Source organism: Hemitrygon akajei, chromosome 10 (genome assembly GCF_048418815.1).
Source record: "Hemitrygon akajei chromosome 10, sHemAka1.3, whole genome shotgun sequence".
NCBI classification, from domain to species: Eukaryota; Metazoa; Chordata; class Chondrichthyes; order Myliobatiformes; family Dasyatidae; genus Hemitrygon; species Hemitrygon akajei.
The window spans coordinates 174166925-174191256 of record NC_133133.1 but is presented as its reverse complement, the minus strand read 5'-3'; the positions used below and the strand labels follow the sequence as shown (position 1 = coordinate 174191256).

The following is a 24332-nucleotide window of genomic DNA, read 5'->3' as shown; positions in this document are numbered from 1 at the left end:
GTAAAGGTTGCACATATGATTTTAGTAAGGCATTTGACAAGGTAGGCTCATTCAGGTACAGGATCCAGGAAAACATGGCTGCGTGGGTACGAGAACACACACAAAATGCTGGAGGAACTCGGTAGGCTAGGCAGCATCAATGGAAAAGAGTACTGCTGGCGTTTCAGGCCGAACCTGCTGAATGGTCTCGGCTCAAAATATCGACAGTACTCTTTTCCATAAATGCTGCCTGGCCTGCTGAGTTCCTCCAGCTTTTTGTGTATGTTGCTTGGATTTCCTGCATCTGCAGATTTTCTCTTGTTTGTGTGTGGATATAGAATTAGCTTGCTCACAGAAAACAGAGTGAGCTTGTAGGCAGAGAGTATTCTTCCAGGAGACGTTGGTCTTTGTGAGTTTTATAAATGACATGGATGAGGAAATGGGTTAGTAAATTTGTAGATTAAATGAAGGTTGATGGTGTTGTGGATAGTGTAGAAGGTCGTCATAAGTTACAATGGGACATTGATAGGATCCAATGCTAGTCTGAGAAGTGGTAGATGGAGTTCAATCAAGAGTGATACACTTCGGAAAGTCAAACATGAAGGCAGAATACAGCGTTAATGGTAGGATCCTTAGCAGTGTGGAGGAACAGAAGGATCTTGAGGTCTGTGTCCATAGATCCCTTAAAGTTGCCCATGTTGATAGGGTGGTTAAGATGGCGATGATGCACTGAACTTCATCAGTTGGAGGATTGAGTTCGAGAGTTGAGAGGTAATGTTGCTACTCTATAACTCTAGTTAGTGTTCGGTTCTGGTCATCTCATTATAGGAAGGATATGGAAGCTTTAGTGTACAACAGAAATTTACCAGGATACTGCCTGGATTAGATATCATCTTATCAGGAGAGGTTGAGTCAGGTTTTCTCTTTCAAAAGAAGGAAACTGAGTGATTTGATAGAGGTGTACAAGATATTAAGAGGCATAGATCAAGTAGACAGCCAGAGGCATTTCCACCCATTTTTTAAAAGTCAAAAATGGAGACGGTTATATGGGAGAAGATCTTAAGATTGATCACGGAATAGGTTAAAAAGTTGGCACAGCCTCGTGGGCTGAAGGGCCTGAACATGCTCTGTCCTATAGTCTACAATCTATGATTTACATTTTATGACCTACAACCTAACTCTCTCCTCCTCCTACTGAAATATGAAGATTTTTATTTTATTTTATTTATAGAGATATAACTCAGAACAGGCACTTTTAGCTCACTAACCTGCCCTGCCCAGCAAACCCACTGATTTAACCCTAGCCTAATCACAGAACAACTTACAATGACTAATTAACATTCTAACTGGTATGTCTATGAACTGTGGGAGGAAACCAGATAACCTAGAGGAAACTCACGTCTACCAGTTGCAAGCTCATGAAAGATTCTTTGGTGCATCTCTTCCACAAGAGTATTATCCCATATGTCAGCTGAGTTGCCAATTCACCCGTATTCACTACCTTTACACTACCTCACTACTTTGTTTATTACACTACTTATTTTAACTTAACTATTCAATAGACTTATATATTATATATTACTGTAATTCTATTTTTCTCTATTTTTAATCTTGTATTTCATTGGACTACTGCCATAGAGTTAACAAATTTCACGACATATGCTGGTGATATGAAAGCTGATTCTGAGTCATCATTTATTTTGCTATTTTGTTAAAATGTAATGTGATTGCCAATGTGCTCAATACTCAAGATTGTTTGAAGTTATTTCCAATACACAAGTGTGAAGGAGAATGAAATAATTGTTACCCACCTCGTAATCAACACCTCCACCCACTATCCCACTCTTCCATACCCCCAACCACCACTGCTATTTTCTTTTCCTGTCACAGTCACCAAATGTAGACTAGAGTCACTTTCTGGACATATAATCAATCTATGGGTACAAGCTATCTTACTTATTCATAATTATTGTGCTCTTTAACTCATTGTATGTTTTTTGTGTTGCATCAGATCTGAAATAACAATCATTTCATTCTCTTTACACTTGTGTATTGGAAATTACATTAAACAATCTTGAATCTTGAAAATGGGATGTGATCAGCACTTTGATCAATACTCCAGCACACCATTGAATACGGTTCTGAATGAGGCCATTCACTCCTCGAGCAAAACAAATATGACTAGTTCAATTCAGGATTTGAACTCAACCTCAGTGAATGACGACTGCTTCATTACAAAACTTAAACCTATTCTTGTGTTTCACAAAGCATTTGTGCTGTTTATGGTTTAAGTTTTACCAAGGTGACTGATAATTCACTGAACCGTCAGCACCCCACATTTGAACGGTAGCAGACCATAAGGCATAGGAGCAGAATTAAGCCATTCAGCTCCTTGAGTCTGCTCCGCTATTCCATCATGGCTGATTTATTATCCACTCAACCCCATTCTCCAGCCTTCTCCCCATAACCTTTGACACACTGACTAATCACGAACCACCATCAATCTCCACTTTAAATATACCCCCCCCCACTGACTTGGCCTCCACAGTCATCTGTGGCAATGAATTCTAGATTCACTACCCTCTGGCTAAAATTAGTTCCTCATCTCAGTCCCAAGGCTGAGCACATGCTGAGGCTGTGCTTTCTGGTCCTAGATTCCCCCATAAAGGAAACATCCTCTCTATCCAGATCTTTCAAGATTCGCGAGGTTTCACTGAGATTCCCCTCTAAACTGCAGCAAGTACAGACCCAGAGCCATCAAATGCTCCTCATACACTAACCCTTTCATTCCCAGAATCATTCGCTGAACCTCCAATGGACCCTGTCCAATGCCAACACACCTTTTCTTAAATATTCCAGCTTGCTGACGACACCACTGTTGGAGGCTGAATCAAAGGTAGTGATGAATCAGCATAAAAAAGGGAGTTAGAAAACCTGGCTGAGTGGTGTCACAACAGCCTCTTACGCAATGGCAGCAAGACCATGGAGCTGATTATACACTTCAGAAAGGAAAAAGAGGTCCATGAGCCAGTCCTCATTGGATGATCAGAGGTAGAAAGGGTTCATATCTTTAAATTCTTGGGTGTTATTACTTAGGAGGACCTGTCCTGGGCCCAGCACACAAGTGCAATATGAAGAAAATACCTCTACTTCCTTAGGTGTTTGTAGAGATTTGGCATGACATCTAAAACTTGCCTGATTGAATTTTTTTTTGAGGATGTGACTAAACACATTGATGTAGATAGAGTGTATATGGATTTTAGCAAGGCATTTGATAAGGTGCCCCATGCAAGGCTTATTGAGAAAGTAAAGAGGCATGGGATCTAAAGGGACGTTGCTTTGTGGATCCAGAACTGGTTTGCCCACAGAAGGCAAAGAGTGGTTGTAGATGGTTCATATTCTGCATGGAGGTTGGTGACCAGTGGTGTGCCTCAAGGATCTGCTCTGGGATCCCTACTCTTTGTGATTTTTATAAATGACCTGGATGAGGAAGTGGATGGATGGGTTAGTAAATTTGCTGATGATACAAAGGTTGGGGGTGTTGTGGATAGTGTGGAGGGCTGTCAGAGGTTACAGCAGGACATTAATAGGATGCAAAACCTGGCTGAGAAGTGGCAGATGGAGTTCAACCCAGATAAGTGTGAGGTGGTTCATTTTGGTAGGTCAAATATGATGGCAGAATATAGTATTAATAGTAAGACTCTTGGCAGTGTGGAGGATCAGAGGGATCTTGGGGTCCAAGTCCAACACTCAAAGCTGCTATACAGGTTGACTCTGTGCTTAAGAAGGCATATGGTGCATTGGCCTTCATCAATCATGGGATTGAGCTTAAGTGCAGAGAGGTAACATTGCACCTGTACAGGACCCAGGTCAGACCCCACTTGGAGTACTGTGCTCAGTTCTGGTCACCTCACTACAGGAAGGATGTGGAAACCATAGAAAGTGTGCAGAGGAGATTTACAAGGATGTTGCCTGGATTGGGGAGCATGCCTTGAGTGAACTCAGCCTTTTCTCCCTGGAGTGACTGAGGATGAGAGGTGACCTGATAGAGGTGTACAAGATAATGAGAAGCATTGATCGTGTGGACAGTCAGAGGCTTTGTCCCAGGGCTGAAATGGCTAGCACGAGGAGGCATAGTTTTAAGGTGCTTGGAAGAAGTTACAGAGATATCAGGGGTATGTTTTTTTTTCTTTTATGCAGAGAGTGGTGAGTGAGTGGAATGGGCTGCTGGCAGTGGTGGCAGAGGCAGAAATGATGGGGTCTTTTAAGAGACTCCTGGATAGGTATACGGAGCTTAGAAAAATAGAGGGCTATGGGTAAGACTAGGTAGTTCTAAGGTAAGGACATGTTTGGCAGAGCTTTGTGGGCTGAAGGACCTATATTGTGTATAGGTTTTCTATGTTTCTAACTTTGACAAACTTCTATAGATGCGCAGTGGAGAGTACATTCACTGGCTGCATCACAGCCTGGTATGGAAACAGCAATGCCCTTAAATAGAAAATCCTACAAAATGTAGTGGATATAGCCCAAACCATTATAGGCAAAGCCCTCTTAACCACTGAGCACATCTACATGAAGCACTGTCACAGGAAAGCAGCATCCATCATCAGGGACCCCCATCACTCAGGACATGTTCTCTTCTTGCTGTTGCCACCAGGAAGAAGGTACAGGAGCCTCAGGACTCACACCACCAGGTTCAGAGAACTACTACCCCTCAACCATCAGGCTCTTGAACCAAAGGGGATAACTTCAATTGCCCCATCATTGAAATGTTCCCACAACCAATGGACTCACTTTAATGTAAGTGTTCATTATGGCAAGACTCTTGGCAGTGTGTTCAATATTTATTGCTTATTTAGTTATTATTTCTTCTTTTTTGAATTTACACAGTTTGTTCTCTTCTGCACTCTGGTTGAATGCCCTAGCTGCGTGGTCTTTCATTGATTTGTTATGGCTATTATTCTATAGAATATTGAGAATGCTCACAAGAAAATGAATCTCAGGGTTGTACTGAAGTTTACTTTGAACTTTGAGAAGGGGTCCAAAACTGTTCACACCACTCCAACCAGTGCCTTATAAAGCCTCAGTATCACATCCTTGCTTTTATATTCTAGTCCTCTTGAAATGAATGCTAACATTGCATTTGTTTTCCTCACCACTGAGTCAGCCTTCAAGTTAACCTGTAGGGTGTTGAGTATAAGTATCAGCCCCACAACTATTTTCACATTTTACTGTCTCACTTTTTAAATTTAAAATATATTGAAGTAGGATTTTTTGAGCAAATCTAAAGAAATCATCACAGGTAAACTCCTTCCCACCACTGAGCACATGTACTGTTGCAGAAAAGCAGCATCCATATCAGACATCCTCACCACCCAGGCCAGGCTCTTTTCTTGCTGTTGCCATCAGGTAGAAGGTACAAGAGCCTGAGGACTCGCATCACCAGGTTCAAGAACAGTTTCTATCCCCTAACCATCAGGCTATTGAACAAAGGAGTTAACTACACTCACTTGCCCATCCATTGAGATGTTCCAACAATCAATAATCTCACTTTAAGTTCATGTTCTTGTTATTCATTGCTATTTATTTATATTTACATTTGCACAGTTAGTTGTCTTTCATTGATCCTGTTATAGTTACTATTCTATAGACTTGCTGAGTATGACTGCAGGAAAATGAATCTCTATACGGTGACAAATACGTACTTTGATAATAAAATTTACTTTGAGCTTTGAAATTCCAAAACCTGTCAACAATTTACTAAAAATTTAAAACTAAAACTGTGAGGTTGAAAAAGTATTCATCCCCTTTGTAACGACTACACTAACTTCCCTCAGGTGCAATACTGTCTATTAACTTACCAACTCACCCAATTTGTTTTGTAGAGGATCATCCCCTCCCTCTGTAAGGTCCAACAGTATGGTAGATTATCAACAGACCAAACCAAAATGAAGACAAAAGAGCATTCCAGACAAGTCAGGGAAATGATAACAGAGCACACATTTGAGGAAGGATACGAGACCATCTCAAGGGCACTGAACCTACCTCGGAGCTCGGTGTGGACTATCGTGAAAAAGTGGGAAAAATATGAAACCACAGCCTAGGCCAGGTCGCCCCTCTAAACTCAGTTGCCAGAGAATGACATTTTTGTAAGAGAGGCTAGTGTGGCACCAAGCCATGCTGAGTGAGCGGCAGATCAGTGGCGACAACTGTAGATGAAGTTCATGGCTCCACAATCTCTAAGGCCTTGCAGAAAAATGGGTATTTATGGAAGAGTGGCAAGGAAGAAGCCCTGGCCAAAAAACACATCCTTGCCCATAAAGACTTTGCAAATCGTCACTTAGAAAATACTGTAAAGATGCGAAAGAAGGTCTTATGGTCAGATGAGACTGAAGTGAAACTTCTTGGCCTCAACACAAAACAGTCTCTGAGGCCTCTGTCAGTCAGAATTAACCATGGATATTGCGTTCGAGCTGTCTAGATACACAAGCCTGGGTAATACAATATAGAGAGCAAGCTGTTGCCTGTGCAGCAAGCTCCCCCTCTCCACGCAACTGATGAATCCAAAGGAACAGCAGAAACTGATAGTTTGCCACCAGCAGCGTCACATGAGTTGCCAGTCAACATTAAACTCAATGCATGGACTCCAGCTCTAGATTTTTCTCCTCGGGGTTTACTCCCAAAACCATGCAAGTTTGAGGTCAGAGTCGTCCTTCTCTTAGATGAGTTGCCAACCACAGCTGATGAGCCTTATCTGCCCAAAGCGATTGGTTTGAAGGTGCCAGTAACCCACCTTTGCCCCTTCTTCTGTCAGTAGAAACGGTTCTGCCTGGCACACGTGTAGGCCAGGGGCTGGAATTGGTTGTCAGAGGCTATTTGTGGTGCTCACCATTGGGAACATTTAATAGGTAGTGGGAGCTTGTCCCCATTACCATCCCCAGCTATAACAACCTTAAGGAACACTAAGCAGTACACATGGTGCAAATCTAACACTGTGCATCAGCCAGGTAACACCATCCCTACTGTAAAGTATGGGGGAAGATAACATCATGCCACAGGGATGTTTTTCAACAGCAGGGACTGAAAATCTGGTTAGAATTGATTGGAAGATGAATGCCGCTAAATACAGAAATTTCTTGGATAAAAACCTGCCAGAAAACCTAAACTGGGGAGGAAATTTGTCTTTTAGACATTAAGGACATTAATGCCAGTGCAACCATGGAGTGTCATCAAACAAAGAAAACTGATGTCCTTGACTGGCCCAGTCTTGACCTTAACCTGAATGAATATCCCTGGCAACACCTCTAGATTGCTGTCCACTGCTACGATCCAACTAACCTGGCACAGCTTGAGCAACTTTGCAAGAAGGAATCTTACTCCATCACACAGTGCAAAGCTAATAGAAACTTAGCCAAAAAGAATACAGTACTGGCTGTAACAGCTGCAAGAGGTGGTTTGACTTAAGTACTGAACAATGGGGAATAGATACTTTAGAACCGCTGACATTTCAGTTTTTCAATTTTTAGCTTATCCTCCTTTACAATTTTCCCTGTTTTTTTGGAGGGGCTCTACTGTGGTGGGGGGGGGGGGGCAGGGAAAGAGCCTATTGTAAATTTCCCAATTAAATTAATCAAAATTTCCTGGTTGTAATACACATTTATATGAACAAGGGGTTGGGGGCTGAATATCTGTATTGTAGTTATAAATTGTAAACCAATCAGAAAATGAGAACTCAGACTTATGAAAAATTCAAGTAAAAGCCAATGGCTCAGGAGGGTGAAAACAAGCCAAACTACATCGGAGGATTGGTGGTAGAGATAGTGAGCAGCTTCAAGCTCCTGAGCAAAAACATATCAGATGACCTGTCCTGGGCCCTGCACTTCCAACATTATCGCCACAAATTCTCCCCATTAGTCATACACATACAAATCAGGCAGAATCTATGGAAATGATGTTTTGAGCCGAGACCCTTCATCATGACTCAAAAATGTCGACTTTGCATTCCTTTCCATAGATGCTGCCTGACCCGCTGAGTTCCTCCAGCATTTTGTGTGTGTTGTTCCCTATTATTCACAATACCGGCTATTCCTCCCCATCTATCTCCCCCATGTCATTATACTCTCAACTATTTTAATCATCTCCTCCACGCCACTGCCCTTTACTGGCACAGCTTACCCAAAGAGAGCATCTCCCCAACCACCCCTCAAACTGACTTCCCCAACATCACACTCCCCTGCCTCAGATCTTTACACTCCCTCCCCACCCTCGCCCCTGACCCGTACTCTCCTTTTGCCCCTCGCCCCGCACCCGCCTCTATCCCCATTCCCTCCTCTACCCTCTCTTTCCCCTCACTCACCCATCTCCCTCCGTCACTCCACCGACGTGGCCGACGTTCGGGGCTGCGTGCGCATCTCCCGGTAAATAGGCCGCAACCAGTAGCCGCAGATTCGGCTCTCCCACAGAAGAATAATTCAGCAATATTACTTCTATACAAATATTTTATATATTCTTTTCGTCGCTATACCGCCATTATTAATTGAGTTTGTAAAGGGGACCAACGACAGTCGATTCACCGCGGGCGGGTGCCATACTCCGAGCCGCCCGGTGTCGCTGTCGGTACGGTTTCCCGGCCCCGCGGCCAGACCCACGTGAACCTTCAACATGGGGAATAGGTAATAGGTGAGATGGATCAGTGGTGTTTTGGGGCTCATGAGCCATTAAGAAATATGACGATGGAGGGAAGGAGGTCTTTATGAATCATTGCTGTGGGTCTTCGGGCTCCTCCCTCCCAATGGTAGTAATGACCCAGAGGGTGAGGGTTCCTCAGTGATGGGCGCCATTTTCCTCAGACGCCAGCTCTTGAAGATGTTCTCAGTGGCAATGTGTCGCTGATAACGTTGGCTAAGTCTACAACCTGTTGCAGCCTCTCGTGATCCTGTGCATTGGAGCCTCTATACCAGGAGGTGATACAACAATTCAGAATGCTCTCCACCCTACATCTGTAGAAAATTGCTAGATTCTTTGGTGACATACCAATTGTCAATCTTCAAAAGAAATATAGCTGCCTTGTTAGACCATTACACCATAAAAGATTAGAATCAGAATCAGGTTTATTATCACTGGTATGTGATGTGAAATTTGTTTACTTAGAAGCAGTAGTTCAATGCAATACATTATCTAGCAGAGAAAAATAATAAATCAATTACATATATTGAATAGATTAAAAACACGCAAAACCTGAAATACTGTATATATTTTTTTAAAGTGCGGTAGTGTCCAAAGATTCAATGTCCATTTAGGAATCGGAAGACAGAGGGGAAGAAGCTGTTCCTGGATCGCTCTGTGTGTGTGTCTTCAAGCTTCTGTACGTCCTGGCGGCTGAAAGTCCTTAATAATGGATGCTGCCTTTCTGAGACACTGTTCCCTGAAGATGTCCTGAATACTTTGTGGATTAGTACCCAAGATGGAGCTGACTAGATTTACAACAACCTGCAGCTTCTTTTGGTCCTGTGCAGTAGCCTCCCCCCCCCCCCCCCCCCCAACCCACTCCATACCAGGCAGTGATGCCAGCCTGTCAGAATGCTCTCCACGGTACAACTATAGAAGTTCTTGAGTGTATTTGTTGACATGCCAAATCTCTTAAAACTCCTAATAAAGAATAGCCACTGTCTTGCCTTTAGAACTACATTGATATATTGGAACCAGGTTGGATCCTCAGAGATCTTGACACCCAGGAACTTGAAGCTGCTCACTCTCTCCTCCCTCCCAAAATTAGGCCATTTGACCCATTGAATCTGCTGCGCCATTCCATCATGACTGATATATTTTCCCACTCAAACCCATTCTTCTGCCTTCTCCCGTGACTTTTGACACCCTAACTAATCAAGAACCTATCGACCTCTACTTTAAATATACCCAATGACCTGGCCGCCACTGAATTCTACAGATTCACCACCCTCTGGCTAAAGAAATTCCTACTCATTTCCGTTCTAAATCTACTTCCCTCTGTTCTAAGGCTGTGCCCTCTCCAATGCCAACACATCTTTTCCTAAAGGGCCCAAAAATGCTCACAATTGACCAATTCGTTATAAAGCCTCAGCATTACATCCTTGCTCTTATATTCTAGTCTTTTCAAATTGAATTCTAACACAAATCTACAGCACATAACAGGCCCTTTGGCCCACAATGTTGTGCCGACCATGTAACCCACTCTAGAGACTGCCTAGAATTTCCCTAGCACATAGCCCTCTATTTTTCTAAGCTCTATGTACCTATCTAAGAGTCTCTCAAAAGACCCTATTGTATCTGCTTCCACCACCACCACCGGCAGTGCATTCCACACACCCACCACTCTCTGTGAAAAACTTAGCCCTGACATCCTCAGTACCTATTTCTAAGCACCTTAAAACTATGCCCCCCGGTGTTAGCCATTTCAGCCCTGGAAGTCTTGGAATACTGGAAAATTGCAAATATCACTCCACTCTTCAAGAAGGGAGAAAGGCAGAAGAAAGGAAACTATAGGCCAGTTAGTCTGACCTCAGACTAAGATGTTGGAGTTGATTATTAGGGATGAAGTTTCAGGATACTTGAAGGCACATGATAAAATAGGCTGTAGTCAGCATAGTTTCCTCAAGGGAAAATCATGCCAGACAAATGTATTGGAAATCTTTGAAGAAATAACAAACAGGATAGACAAGGAGAATCAGTTGATGTTGCATACTTGGATTTTCAGATGGTCTATGACAAGATACCACACATGAGGCTGCTTAACAAGTGGTTCTTAACCCTTTTACCCAAAGAGTTGGGAAAAAGGGAGCTTTTTCTGGTTGGTTGCTGGCAGCTAATGGTGTTCCAGAAGAGTTTGTATTGGGACTGATTCTTTTTATGTTATATGTCAATAATTTGGATGATGTAATTGATGGTTTTGTTGCAACTTTGCAGATGATATGAAGATAGGTAGAGGGGTAGGTAGTTTTGAGGAAGTAGAAAGGCTACAGAAGGACCTAGAGTAGGAGAATGGTCAAAGAAATGGCAGATAGAATACAATGTCAGGAAGTGTGTGGTCATGCACTTTGGTAGAAAAAATGAAAAGGTAGACTACTTTCAAAATGGAGAGAAAATATAAAAAAAACTGAAGTGCAAAGGGACTTTGTGCAGGATTCCCTAAAGGTTAATTTGAAGGTTGAGTCTGTGGTGAGGAATGCAAATGCAATGTTAGCTTTCGTTTCAAAAGGACTAGGATATAATAGCAAGGATGTAACGTCGAGACTTTATAAAGCACTGGTAAGGCCTCACCTGGAGTATTGTGAGCAGTTTTGGTCTCCTTATCTTGGAAAGGATATACTGAAACTAGAGAGTGTTCAAACGAGGTTCATTAAAATGATTCCAAGATTGAACGGCTTCTCATAAGAAGAGTGCTTGATGGGTCTGGCCTGTATTCATTAGAATTCAGAAGAAAGAAGGTGACCTAATTGAAACCTATCAAATGGTGAAAGGCCTTGATAGAGTGGATGTGTCCTATGGTGAGAGTGTCTAAGACCAGAGGACACAACCTCAGAATAGAAGCTGTCCTTTTAGAATGGAGATGAGGAATTTCTTTAGGTAGAGGGTGGCAAATCTGTCGTGTTCTTTGCCACAGCTAGCTGTGGATGCCGTCTTTATATATATTTAAGGCAGAAGTTCATAGATTCTTGATTGTTCAGGACATGAAGGGAGAAGGCTAGAGTTTGGGGCTGAGAGTAAAATTGGATCAGACGTGATGAAATGTGGAGCAGATTCAATGGGCCAACTGACTTAATTCTGCTCCTATATCTCATGGTCTTTGTTTAGAACATAGAACGATACAGCCAGGAACAGGCCCTTGAACTTACAATGTTGTGCTTATTCAAATAAATTAGTAATCCAATGGCCAACTAAACTAATCTCTTCTGCCTACACAATGTTCATAGCCTTCCATTTTCCTGACATGTATGTATTCAGATCTCTTAAAAGTACCTGCTACCACCCAGACAGTACATTCCAGGCACCCATCAATCTCTCTCACCTCCCATCTCCTTTGAAATTACCCCTTTCATCTTAAATACATTGTATTAGACATTTTGACCTCGGGAAAAAGATACTGCCTGTCTACTTTAAGTGTGCTTCTCATAATCTTATAAATTTCTATTAGGTATCTCTTCAGCCTCTGCCGCTCCAGAGAAAACAACCTAAGTTTGTCCAACCTTTTGTTTCTGCTGTACGTGATTATTTCTGCTGTGTTTTGCACCTTGGCACCAGAGGAACAATGTGTCATTTAGCTGTATAAACATGTATGGTTGAATGACAATAAACTTGAACTTAAATGAACAGTTTTTTTTCCCTATGACACTGGTATCTAGGCTTGTTTTAATGTACTTATATTCTTGTGTTGTGCACTGTTTGGCAACTCAAAATTGAACTGAGGAGATTTGATACGTCACCAAAGACTCTGGCAAATATCTACAAATGTACTGTAGAGAGCATACTGACTGGTAGCACCATCTCCTGGTATGGAACCTTCAATACACAGGATCAGACAAACCTTAGCCAGCTCCATCAGGGGCACTAGCCTTCCACCAATGAGGACATCTTCAAAAGGCGATGCCTCAAGAAAGCAACATCCATCATAAAGGACCCTCACTATCTGGGACATTCCCGCTTCTCATTGCTACCAACAGGGAAAAGATACAGGAGTCTAAGGACACACACATAATGTTTTAGAAACAGCTTCTTACCCTCTGACATCAGATTTCTGAGCTGTCCATGAATCAATGAATAACTCACTGTTCTGTTCTCTTTTTCTTTGTGGTGGGGTGGAGATACGTCTCTACCAAAGGAGGTGTAAGGTGCTCCTTACCTCTGCTAGCCTGTAGGTCAGCCTTGGGCAAGGTGTAGCATCTGCTTAGCCCCCTGATCAGGATCACAGGAAACCATGTGAGCAGGTGATGGATGGTCATATGAGCAACTGGTGTTTATCACAAGTCCTGGTTATGTGACCACTGACCCCAGGCAGACAATCTCTGAAGAGTATTGATAATGGCTTGGGTTCACCCATCTTGTAAAGACGCTGCCCAGAAGAAGGTAAAGGCAAACCACTTCTGTAGCAAAATTTGCCAAGAAGAATCATTCATCACATCATCATCCGTGAGGCCTGATATCCTCATTCTGTCAGAAACCTCGAGGCAGGTGATCCATGAACCAGTGCTGTTGGGACACAAGCCAGGTCAAGCCTGATCACCCCTGGCTGGGTCACCTGGGTGAGAGTGTCTGATGTTGGAAGACACAAAACACACGGTAAGCCCAGGTCACGACACTAATGATGTATCCAGGGGTATATCCCAGCATCACGGTCATGGAAAGAAGAAACACTAAGAGCACCAGCGTGAAGGAGGTCTTCCCCACAGGCAACAATCCCTCGCAGATTAAAAACAGATGGAAGATCATGATCACCTATGTCATAAGACAGGGCACATGATGATGATTATTTGTACTTATCTGTAATTAACTGTTTACATTTCTTTCTGTAACTTATAGTAGATCTTTTTGATATATTGCTCTGTACTGTGACAGCAAAATGAGAAATTTCACAATGTATGTCAATGAGAAGCCTGATTCTGATCAAGGATAATGTTTTCTCAAGCAACATATTTCTGTAACAAGTGGATCTAGGGCCTCTGACATTAGGGGATTTACTTACTGAAATAATTGCATTTATGTTCCTGGGGAAGAAGAAAAGTACTCCTTTAATATAAAATAACTTCCCTAGCAGAGAGTTACTTGTACATTTATTTTCCCCTTTTCAGCTGCAGCAAAAAGGATTTGGTAAAAAGATTGAGTTCAGTTTTTATTAGCTTAATCGACAGTTAAGTGGGTCACAAACCTGAATCTTTCCCTCATGGACTTGCCAGTCTGACCTCAGTCTTCACTCCGAAATCCATCTTTGCCTCGTCAAGACCCGATCATCTTCATCAATCAGCCGGATATATTGAAAGGCGGTGACAAGGTAAACAAATACATTGCACAGGTGACGCATTGCAGTTGGACAATTGTACAGTGGTAACATAATGATCAGTCTGTATCTATGGGGAGAAATAAATAGTCAACATTTCCAGCTGAGATCCTTCACCAGGACTGTCTTGGCCCAAAATATCAACTATTTATTCCTCTCCATAGATGCTGCCTGGTCTGCTGTGTTTTGTGTGAGTAATTCTGGATTTTCAGCATCTGCAGAATCCTGGTTTGAAACATCGACTATCTATTCATTTCCATAGATGCTGCCTGACTTGCTGAGTTCCTCCAGCATTTTGTGTGTTTATAAAGTAGTTAGTACTATTGTAAATGTGGGGAGAGAGCAGGTGTGGAAAGATCTAGGCTGCCAGGGAAAGATAAATTGGTATTAAAAAAGTGAAGATTTTGGATTTTATTATTAACTAGTAAATCGGTTTATTATTGTCACGTTAACCAAGATACAGTGAAAAACCTGTCTTACATACTGGTCATACAGATCAGATCATTACACAGTGCATTGTGGTAGAACAAGGGAAAACAGTAACAGAAACACTGGGATGCTGGAAATCTAGAGTAACACACAGAAAATGCTGGAGGTCAGGCAGTGTCTCCTGAAGGGAATAAACATAATAAACAACAACACAGTGCAGAAGGAAGTGTTATTGCTACTGAGAAAGTATAGCACAAGTAGGCAATAAGGAGTAAAGTCATAACGAGGTAGATTGTGAGGTCAAGAGTTCATTTTATCATACTAACAGTCTTATAACAATGGGATGGAAGCTGTCTGGGTACACGCACTCTCAGGTTTTGTATGTTTTGCCTGATGGGAGAGGGGAGAAGAGAGAATGTTCAGAATGGGTGGTGTCTTTATGCCAGCTGCATTATGGAGGTAGTGGAGGAATGGAAGCCATCCTTGAGCCTGCTGGTATGTTTTTCTGGGCTTTTGTATCTTCTTTCCAATGGGGGAAGGAAGAAGAGAGAATCTCTCTGGTAGGTAAGGACTTTGATTATGTTGGCTGCTTTATCATGTAATTAAATACAATGGGCATTGACAAGTGGTATTGATGTTGATATCCATGACACTACAGGATTGGTATAAAATTAAACTTTATTTCTTTAATGTTGTTTTGGAATGAAAAGCCCTCTTCACCACTGAGCTCACCTACAAAGTGTGCTGCTACGAGACAGCAGCATCCATCATCAGGAACCCCCATCATCCAAGCCATGCTCCTTCTTCACTGCTGCCATCAGGCAGAAGGTAGAGGAGCCTCAGGACCCACACCACCAGGTTCAGGAATAGTTATTATCAACAACCACCAGGCTCCTGAACCAGCATGGATAACTTCACTCACCTCAACAATGAACTGTTTTCACAAACTATGAACTCTCTTTCAAGGACGCTACAACTCATGTTCACAGTATTATTTACTTACATATTTACTTATTATTGTTTTTTTGTATTTGCACACTTTATCTTCTTTTACATATTGGTTGTCAGTGTTGTAGTTTTTCATTATTATGTTGTATTTCCCTGTTCTCCAGTGAATGTCTGCAAGAAAATAAATATCAGAGTCGTAAATGGTGACATATACAGTATGTACTTACATTTACTTCAAAGTTTGAAATCTGCTGTCCCTTTCTGCTCTGACCATTATATCTACTGTTAACCTTAAAGGACGTAGCCTCTCTGATTCAAGAGGCATTAGATTGTGGACAATAAACAGTGGCCATATCAGATGCTCATATCCCATGAGAATCAAGATCTAGTGGCAATGAATAGGGGTAGTGACTTACCAAATTTATGGGACTGTTAAGTAGTCTTATATAATAATTGGATAGAAGCTGTCCATGTGGTAAGTGCTTCAGGCTTTTGTATCTTCTGCCTGTTGGGAGGAGAGAGAAGAAAGAAAGAATTAGAGCAATAGAACTCATCACACCGGTCAGATGAGTCTTCACTGAACATCCTTTACAACAAGTATACCCTTATTTGGGTAAGGAAACTCAAATAAGAACATATGTACAACACAGAACATTACAGCACAGTACATGCGCTTTTGCCCATGATGTGTCAATCTTTTAACCTTCTCTTAAGATCAACCTCACCCTATCCTCCTACAAAGCCCTCCATTTTTCTATATTCCAGTGCCCAGCTTCTTCTTCTTCTTGGCCCTTAGCTCCCAGTGGAGCATAGACCATCGATGACCTCCTGTCTCAATTGTCAAAGTGGATGGTATGGTGGGAGTTCATCAATGTTTCTGTAATCCATTGCATCCACTGTACAGGGGATTGGCCTACACAGCTTCACCAAGGCCCTGTTGGCCATCCTTACCTGTTTCCACCTTTCACATAGGGTTGGACTTTGAGAGGCATCTCTCTTCAACATCCCTAATGTATCTGTCTCTGTCTTTACCACCACCCTTTGCACCGTGATCCATGCATCCACCAGTCTGTGTAAAAATTCCTACCTCTGACCTCTTCCCCCCACCAATACTTTCCTCTAATCACCTTAATATTATGCTGGGAATATTTGCAAATCAGTTGTAGGCCTCAGCTAGCGTTTGCACCTGATTTTGGACATGTGCCTTTGAAAGGATACCAAGACAATAGGAGGTAGGATTGGGAAGCTTACTTGCAATGGACTCAATAATGAGGGGAGAGAATGGAAAAGTGAGGGATTTTTCTCAGCACTGAGGAAGAAGTTTAAGTTCATTACGAGCAATTTATAAACACATCGTGTTTCTATAAGTAAATACAAAGGGAAATCTTTCCAAAAGCCCAGGTGTTAATAACCAGCGGATACAGAATGACAAAAGAATTGGAGGGAAGGTGAGGAGAAGAGTTTTGAGGCAACACATTGTTGTGATCTGAGCACAAAAGATTCTGCAAATGCAGGAAATCCAGTGCAACACACACAAAATACTAGAGGAACTCAGCAGGTCAGGCAGCATCTAAGGAATGGGATAAACAGTTGAGTTAAACATTTCAGGCACTGACCCTTCATCAGGACACTCTTGGCCCAAAACAGAGTTGAACCCAAGACCACAATTCAAACCCAGAAGCTGTTCCTGAATTGTTGAGTGTGTGTTTCAGGCTCTCGTACCTCCTCCCTGATGGTACCAATGAGAACAAGGCATGAACTGGGTGATGGGGGTCCTTAATGATAGATGCTGCCTTTTTTTGAGGCATTGCTCCTTGAAGATGTCCTGGATGCTGGGAGCCTAGTGCCCACGATGGAGATGATTGAATTTACAACTTTCTGCAGCTTTTTCTGATCCTGTGCAGTGCTGCCTCCCAATACCAGACAGTGATACAGCCAGTCAGAATGCTTTCCATGGTACATCTGTAGAAATTTGCAAGTGTCTTTGGTGACATACCAAATCTCCTCAAACTCCTAATGAAATATAGTCACTGCCGTGCCTTCCTTGTTATTACTTTGATATGTTGAGCCCAGGATAGATCTTCAGAGATTTTGACACCCAGGAACTTGAAAATGCTTTCCACTTCTTATCCTTCTATGAGGACTGATGTCTATTCCCCTGTCTTACCCTTTCTGCAATCTACAATCAATTCTTTGGTCTTACTGACATTGAGTGCAAGATTGTTGCTGCAATACCACTCAACCAGCTGATCTATCTTACTCCTGTATTACCTCTTGTCACTTTCTCAAATTCTGCCAACAATTGTTATATCATCTGCAAGCTTATAGATGGCATTTGAGCTGTGCCTGCCCACACAGTCATGGATGTAGACAGAGTAGATCAGTGAGCTAAGCACCACATCCCTGAGGTGAGCCAGTGTTGATTATCAGCTAGGTGGAGATGTTATTTATTATGTTTATGTGAAATGTGTATAATAATTACTATCATAAAAATAAATAGCAGCGATTGGTTTATCTAATGGAGATTAACTAAATGTGGAATACAAAACTGCCGGTATCTAATTTATTGGAATATAGAGTCTTACAGCACATTACAATGCTGTGCTGACTTATTAACCAGCTCCAAGTTCAATCTGACCAGTCCCTCCTATTTAAATTATGAACATTTATTTTGTTGTAAACACCATAAGTGAATCTTTCAGTGGGTGATATATTAGTCTTCACTGGAACCGTTGTCTTCCAGGAGTCTGGAACAGTTGTGGTGTGGCAGGAGGAGTCTGGAATGGTCGTGGTGTGGCAGGAGGAGTCTGGAATGGTCGTGGTGTGGCAGGAGGAGTCTGGAACGGTAGCGGAGTGGTAGGAGGAGTCTGGAATGGTCGTGGTGTGGCAGGAGGAGTCTGGAATGGTCGTGGTGTGGCAGGAGGAGTCTGGAACGGTAGCAGAGTGGCAGGAGGAGTCTGGAATGGTCGTGGTGTGGCAGGAGGAGTCTGGAACAGTTGTGGTGTGGTAGGAGGAGTGGAATGGTCGTGGTGCGGCAGGAGGGGTCTGGAATGGTTGTGGTGTGGCAGGAGGAGTGGAATGGTTGTGGTGTGGCAGGAGGAGTCTGGAATGGTTGTGGTGTGGTAGGAGGAGTCTGGAATGGTCGAGGTGTGGCAGGAGGAGTCTGGAATGGTCGAGGTGTGGCAGGAGGAGTCTGGAACAGTTGTGGTGTGGTAGGAGGAGTGGAATGGTCGTGGTGTGGCAGGAGGGGTCTGGAATGGTTGTGGTGTGGCAGGAGGAGTGGAATGGTTGTGGTGTGGCAGGAGGGGTCTGGAATGGTCGTGGTGTGGTAGGAGGAGTCTGGAATGGTTGTGGTGTGGTAGGAGGAGTCTGGAATGGTCATGCTGTGGTAGGAGGAGTCTGGAATGGTTGTGGTGTGGCAGGAGGAGTCTGGAATGGTCGTGGTGTGGCAGGAGGAGTCTGGAATGGTCGTGGTGTGGTAGGAGGAGTCTGGAATGGTTGTGGTGTGGTAGGAGGAGTCTGGAATGGTCATGCTGTGGTAGGAGGAGTCTGGAATGGTTGTGGTGTGGTAGGAGGAGTCTGGAATGGTCATGCTGTGGCAGGAGGAGTCTGGAATGGTCGTGGTGTGGCAGGAGGAGTCTGGAATGGTCGTGGTGTGGCAGGAGGAGTCTGGAATGGTCGCGGTGTGGTAGGAGGAGTCTGGAATGGTCGAGGTGTGGCAGGAGGAGTGGAATGGTTGTGGTGTGGCAGGAGGAGTCTGGAATGGTTGTGGTGTGGTAGGAGGAGTCTGGAATGGTCGAGGTGTGGCAGGAGGAGTCTGGAATGGTCGCGGTGTGGTAGGAGGAGTCTGGAATGGTCGAGGTGTGGCAGGAGGAGTCTGGAATGGTCGTGGTGTGGTAGGAGGAGTCTGGAATGGTTGTGGTGTGGTAGGAGGAGTCTGGAATGGTCATGCTGTGGTAGGAGGAGTCTGGAATGGTCGTGGTGTGGCAGGAGGAGTCTGGAATGGTCATGGTGTGGTAGCAGGAGTCTGGAATGGTTGTGGTGTGGCAGGAGGGGTCTGAAATGGTCGAGGTGTGGTAGGAGGAGTCTGGAATGGTCGAGGTGTGGTAGGAGGAGTCTGGAACAGTTGTGGTGTGGTAGGAGGAGTGGAATGGTCGTGGTGTGGCAGGAGGGGTCTGGAATGGTTGTGGTGTGGCAGGAGGAGTGGAATGGTTGTGGTGTGGCAGGAGGAGTCTGGAATGGTCGAGGTGTGGCAGGAGGAGTCTGGAATGGTCGCGGTGTGGTAGGAGGAGTCTGGAATGGTCGAGGTGTGGCAGGAGGAGTCTGGAATGGTCGTGGTGTGGTAGGAGGAGTCTGGAATGGTTGTGGTGTGGTAGGAGGAGTCTGGAATGGTCGTGGTGTGGTAGGAGGAGTGGAATGGTCGTGGTGCGGCAGGAGGGGTCTGGAATGGTTGTGGTGTGGCAGGAGGAGTGGAATGGTTGTGGTGTGGCAGGAGGAGTCTGGAATGGTTGTGGTGTGGTAGGAGGAGTCTGGAATGGTCGTGGTGTGGCAGGAGGAGTCTGGAATGGTCGAGGTGTGGTAGGAGGAGTCTGGAACAGTTGTGGTGTGGTAGGAGGAGTGGAATGGTCGTGGTGTGGCAGGAGGTGTCTGGAATGGTTGTGGTGTGGCAGGAGGAGTGGAATGGTTGTGGTGTGGCAGGAGGAGTCTGGAATGGTTGTGGTGTGGTAGGAGGAGTCTGGAATGGTCGAGGTGTGGCAGGAGGAGTCTGGAATGGTCGCGGTGTGGTAGGAGGAGTCTGGAATGGTCGAGGTGTGGCAGGAGGAGTCTGGAATGGTCGTGGTGTGGTAGGAGGAGTCTGGAATGGTTGTGGTGTGGTAGGAGGAGTCTGGAATGGTCATGCTGTGGTAGGAGGAGTCTGGAATGGTTGTGGTGTGGTAGGAGGAGTCTGGAATGGTAGTGGTGTGGTAGGAGGAGTCTGGAATGGTCGTGGTGTGGCAGGAGGAGTCTGGAATGGTCATGGTGTGGTAGCAGGAGTCTGGAATGGTTGTGGTGTGGTAGGAGGAGTCTGGAATGGTCGTGGTGTGGCAGGAGGAGTGGAATGGTTGTGGTGTGGCAGGAGGAGTCTGGAATGGTCAAGGTGTGGCAGGAGGAGTCTGGAATGGTCGCGGTGTGGTAGGAGGAGTCTGGAATGGTTGAGGTGTGGCAGGAGGAGTCTGGAATGGTTGTGGTGTGGTAGGAGGAGTCTGGAATGGTCGTGGTGTGGTAGGAGGAGTCTGGAATGGTCGTGGTGTGGTAGGAGGAGTCTGGAATGGTCGTGGTGTGGTAGGAGGAGTCTGGAATGGTCGTGGTGTGGCAGGAGGAGTCTGGAATGGTCATGGTGTGGTAGGAGGAGTCTGGAATGGTCGTGGTGTGGCAGGAGGAGTCTGGAATGGTCGTGGTGTGGCAGGAGGAGTCTGGAATGGTTGTGGTGTGGTAGGAGGAGTCTGGAATGGTCGGGGTGTGGTAGGAGGAGTCTGGAATGGTCAAGGTGTGGTAGGAGGAGTCTGGAACAGTTGTGGTGTGGTAGGAGGAGTGGAACGGTTGCGGAGTGGTAGGAGGAGTGGAACGGTTGCGGAGTGGTAGGAGGAGTGGAACGGTAGCGGAGTGGTAGGAGGAGTGGAACGGTTGCGGAGTGGTAGGAGGAATGGAACGTTAGCGGAGTGGTAGGAGGAGTGGAACGGTAGCGGAGTGGTAGGAGGAGTGGAACGGTTGTGGAGTGGTAGGAGGAGTGGAACGGTTGCGGTGTGGTAGGAGGAGTGGAACGTTAGCGGAGTAGTCAGAGGAGTGTGGTTATTTTTTTTGATATCTCTAGCAATCCATGAAATTGTTGGTCATTCTTAATTGTTCCTCAGCTACTGAGACCATTTCATATGGACCAGAGTGGGTAAAGGGTTCAGATTTTATTCTCTAAAAAACACCATTTAAATACAAAATCATAGATTAAAACAGAAGAGAAACAGGCCCTTAGACCTAGCCAATTCACACTTGTCCTCATTGCCCATGTTCGGTCCATTTCTCTCCAAACTCTTCTCCTCCATGCACCTATCCAAGTGCCTCTTAGATGTTAAATATGGACAGGAAAGGAATGGAGGGTTATGGGCTGAGTGCGGGTCGGTGGGACTAGGTGAGAGTAAGCGTTTGGCACGGACTAGAAGGGCCGAGGTGGCCTATTTCCGTGCCGTAATTGTTATATGTTTATATGTTACAATTGCACCTGCCTCCACCACCTCTGGCCTCTCATTGCAGGCACTGACATGATAGGTGTACAAGATAAGAGGCATAGATCACCGAAACAACCAGAGACTTCTTCCTAGGGGAGAAATGGCTAATGCAAGGGGGTATAATTTTAAGGAGATTGGAGGAAAGTATAAGGGAGATGTCAGATGTAGGTTTTTTTACTTAGAGAGATGCTTGGGATGCCATGCTGGCAGTGGAGGTAGAGGCAGATACATTAGGGACATTTAAGAAGCTCTTAGATAGGAACATGGATGACAGAAAAATTGAGGGCTGTATAGGAAGGACGAGTTAAACTGATCTTGAAGTAGGTTGAAAGGTTAGCAGAACATTGTGGTCCGAAGGGCCTGTACTGTGTTATATTGTTCTATGTATGTGTACTTACCCTACTGAAGTAAAGATGTTACATGTCTGGTCTCTTGAATCTGTGCCATCCAGTTTTGGAATCCCCTATTATACGGGCTTTTCGTGACAAATCACTTGAAGTTAATTCCCTATGATGGGATTTGAACTCAAGTCTGACAGTCAGTTGTCCAGACCGCTGCTCCCCTGTCTTCTCATTCAGCACATGGGTGCAGGCATGGCAGTGTATGGGGAGTGCCAGCCAGGCAGTGTGCACCGTTTAATGAAGGAGAGTGAGAGGGCAGGAGGAATGAAGGGAGATTGGATGTGAGTGCCATACAAAGGATTGGAAGTGGAATTGGTTTATTATTTTGTGTAGGATAAGGTCCTACTGGTTCATGCTGATCACTATTCACCCACATTTGACCTATACCCTTCGAAACCTTTCCTATCCATGTACCTTTTCAAGCGCCTTTTATAGAACTTCAGGATGTATATTGTATACATTTCTCTAATATTAACTGGAACTATTGAAACTTGAAATACTAGTCATGTATCTGACTAATGGAAACTGCTCTGTGGTGGCAGGAAGGCTCTACAATGGGCAGTCAAAACTGCCTGACACATCTCTGGCAGTACCCTTCCCACCATCAAGGACATATACGTATACACAGAAAGGTGCCAGAAAAGGGCTAGTAACATCATGAGGGATTCCACCCACCCTGCTCATGGACTATATGTCCCACTCCCATCAGGGAAGAGACCACATAGCATCCACACTAGAACCACCAGACTCAAAAAACAGTTACTTTCCCCAAGCAGTAATGTTAATCAACACCTTCACCCACTAACCCACCCCTCCACACCTCCAACCACCACTACTTTATCATTTCCTGTCAGAGTCACCTTGTCAACAAACACTCCTGTGCTAGCATCACCTTATAGACATACAATCAGTCTATGTTTATAAGCTATGTTATGTATTTATATTTATTGTGTTTTTAAAATTATTGTTATGTTCTTTATCTTATTGTGTTTTTATTTTGTGCTGCATCGGATCTGGAGTAACAATTGTTTTGTTCTCCTGTAAAGGAAATGACACTGGAATGTGTACTGGAAATGAATCTTGAATCTTGACTCAACCACTTCCTTGGCCAGCTCATTCCATGTACTCACCACCCTCTATGTGAAAAAGTTGCCCCTCAGGTTCCTATTAAATCTCTCTCCTCTCACTTTAAAACTACACTCTCTAGTTCTTGAATTCACAACTTTGGGAAAAAGAATGTGTACATTCACTCAAACTAAGATCATTCCTCATATCCCAACAACATCATCATAAAGATGGAATACGTAAGGCATTGGTCAGACCACTTTGGAAGTATTGTGAATAGTTTTGGGCTCCCTATCTAAGGAAAGAGATGCTAACATTGTAGAGGGTCCCTATGAGGTTTACAAGAATTATTTGAGGAATGAAAGGGTTAATGTATGAGGAGCATTTGATGGCTCTGGACCTGTACTCACTAGAGTTTAGAAGAATAATGGGGGATCTCATAGAAACCTATTGAATATTGCAAGGCCGAGATAGAGTGGACATGGAGATGATGTTTCCTAGTGGGAGATCCTAGAACCAGAGGGCACAGTCACAGAATTGAGAGTGATCCCTTTAGAACAGAGATGAGGAGAAATTTCTTTCGTCAGAGGGTGATGAATCTGTGGAATTCATTGCCACAGACGGCTGTGGAGGCCAAGACATTAGGTATATTTAAAGCAGAAATTGATAGATTCTTGATTAGTGAGGGCATCAGTTCCAGAAAGAAGACAGGAGAATGGAGTTGGAAGGGATAATAAGTCAGCCATGATGGAATGTTAGGGCAAACTTGATGGGCCAAGTAGCCTGATACTGCTCCTATTTCTTATGGTCTTACCTCTTCTGCCCACAACACACAACCCCTACCTAAACTGTGGGAGGAAACCAGAGCACCCACAGAAAACCCATGTGGTCATGGTGAGAGTGTACAAATTCTTTACAGACAGCAGGCAAGACTGAATCCTGATCGTTGATTACTGGCACTATAAAGTGATTGCTCTAACCACTTTGCTACCAGGCAGCACAATACCAAAGCAATAAACCAATACCAATGACAATACTTCTCCCTACCTCCTGCTCCACTGTTGGAAGAGTTTGCAGTTCCCACATTGGCCTCATGGGCCCCTCAAAACCCCAGGCTGATGCAAGGTATTCTCTATTGCGAGGAGCTGCCTCAGAAGGAGAAGAAACTAATTACATCCAGTTTAGTTTCAGTGAGGTTTCCTTACAGAAACTAGTGCCCTCTGC

At 44.1% G+C, this 24332-nt stretch overlaps 2 protein-coding genes across 3 annotated transcripts in view; one reads left to right on the top strand and one right to left on the bottom strand.

The window, feature by feature from the left end:
• The window catches only part of arl1 (ADP-ribosylation factor-like 1), a 32677-nt gene extending 24194 nt beyond the window's left edge, over nucleotides 1-8483 (bottom strand). Inside the window, exon 1 of the mRNA XM_073059769.1 lies at nucleotides 8336-8483. Coding sequence (XP_072915870.1) covers nucleotides 8336-8339 — 4 coding nt within the window. The 5' untranslated portion in view covers nucleotides 8340-8483. The remainder of the gene's footprint in view (nucleotides 1-8335) is intronic.
• A 5426-nt stretch (nucleotides 8484-13909) lies between these two features.
• Nucleotides 13910-24332, top strand: part of spic (Spi-C transcription factor (Spi-1/PU.1 related)) — a 108400-nt gene continuing 97977 nt past the window's right edge. For both annotated transcript variants that reach the window (XM_073057714.1, XM_073057713.1), the window contains exon 1: nucleotides 13910-13999. The gene's annotated coding sequence lies outside the window, so the exon portion shown is untranslated. The remainder of the gene's footprint in view (nucleotides 14000-24332) is intronic.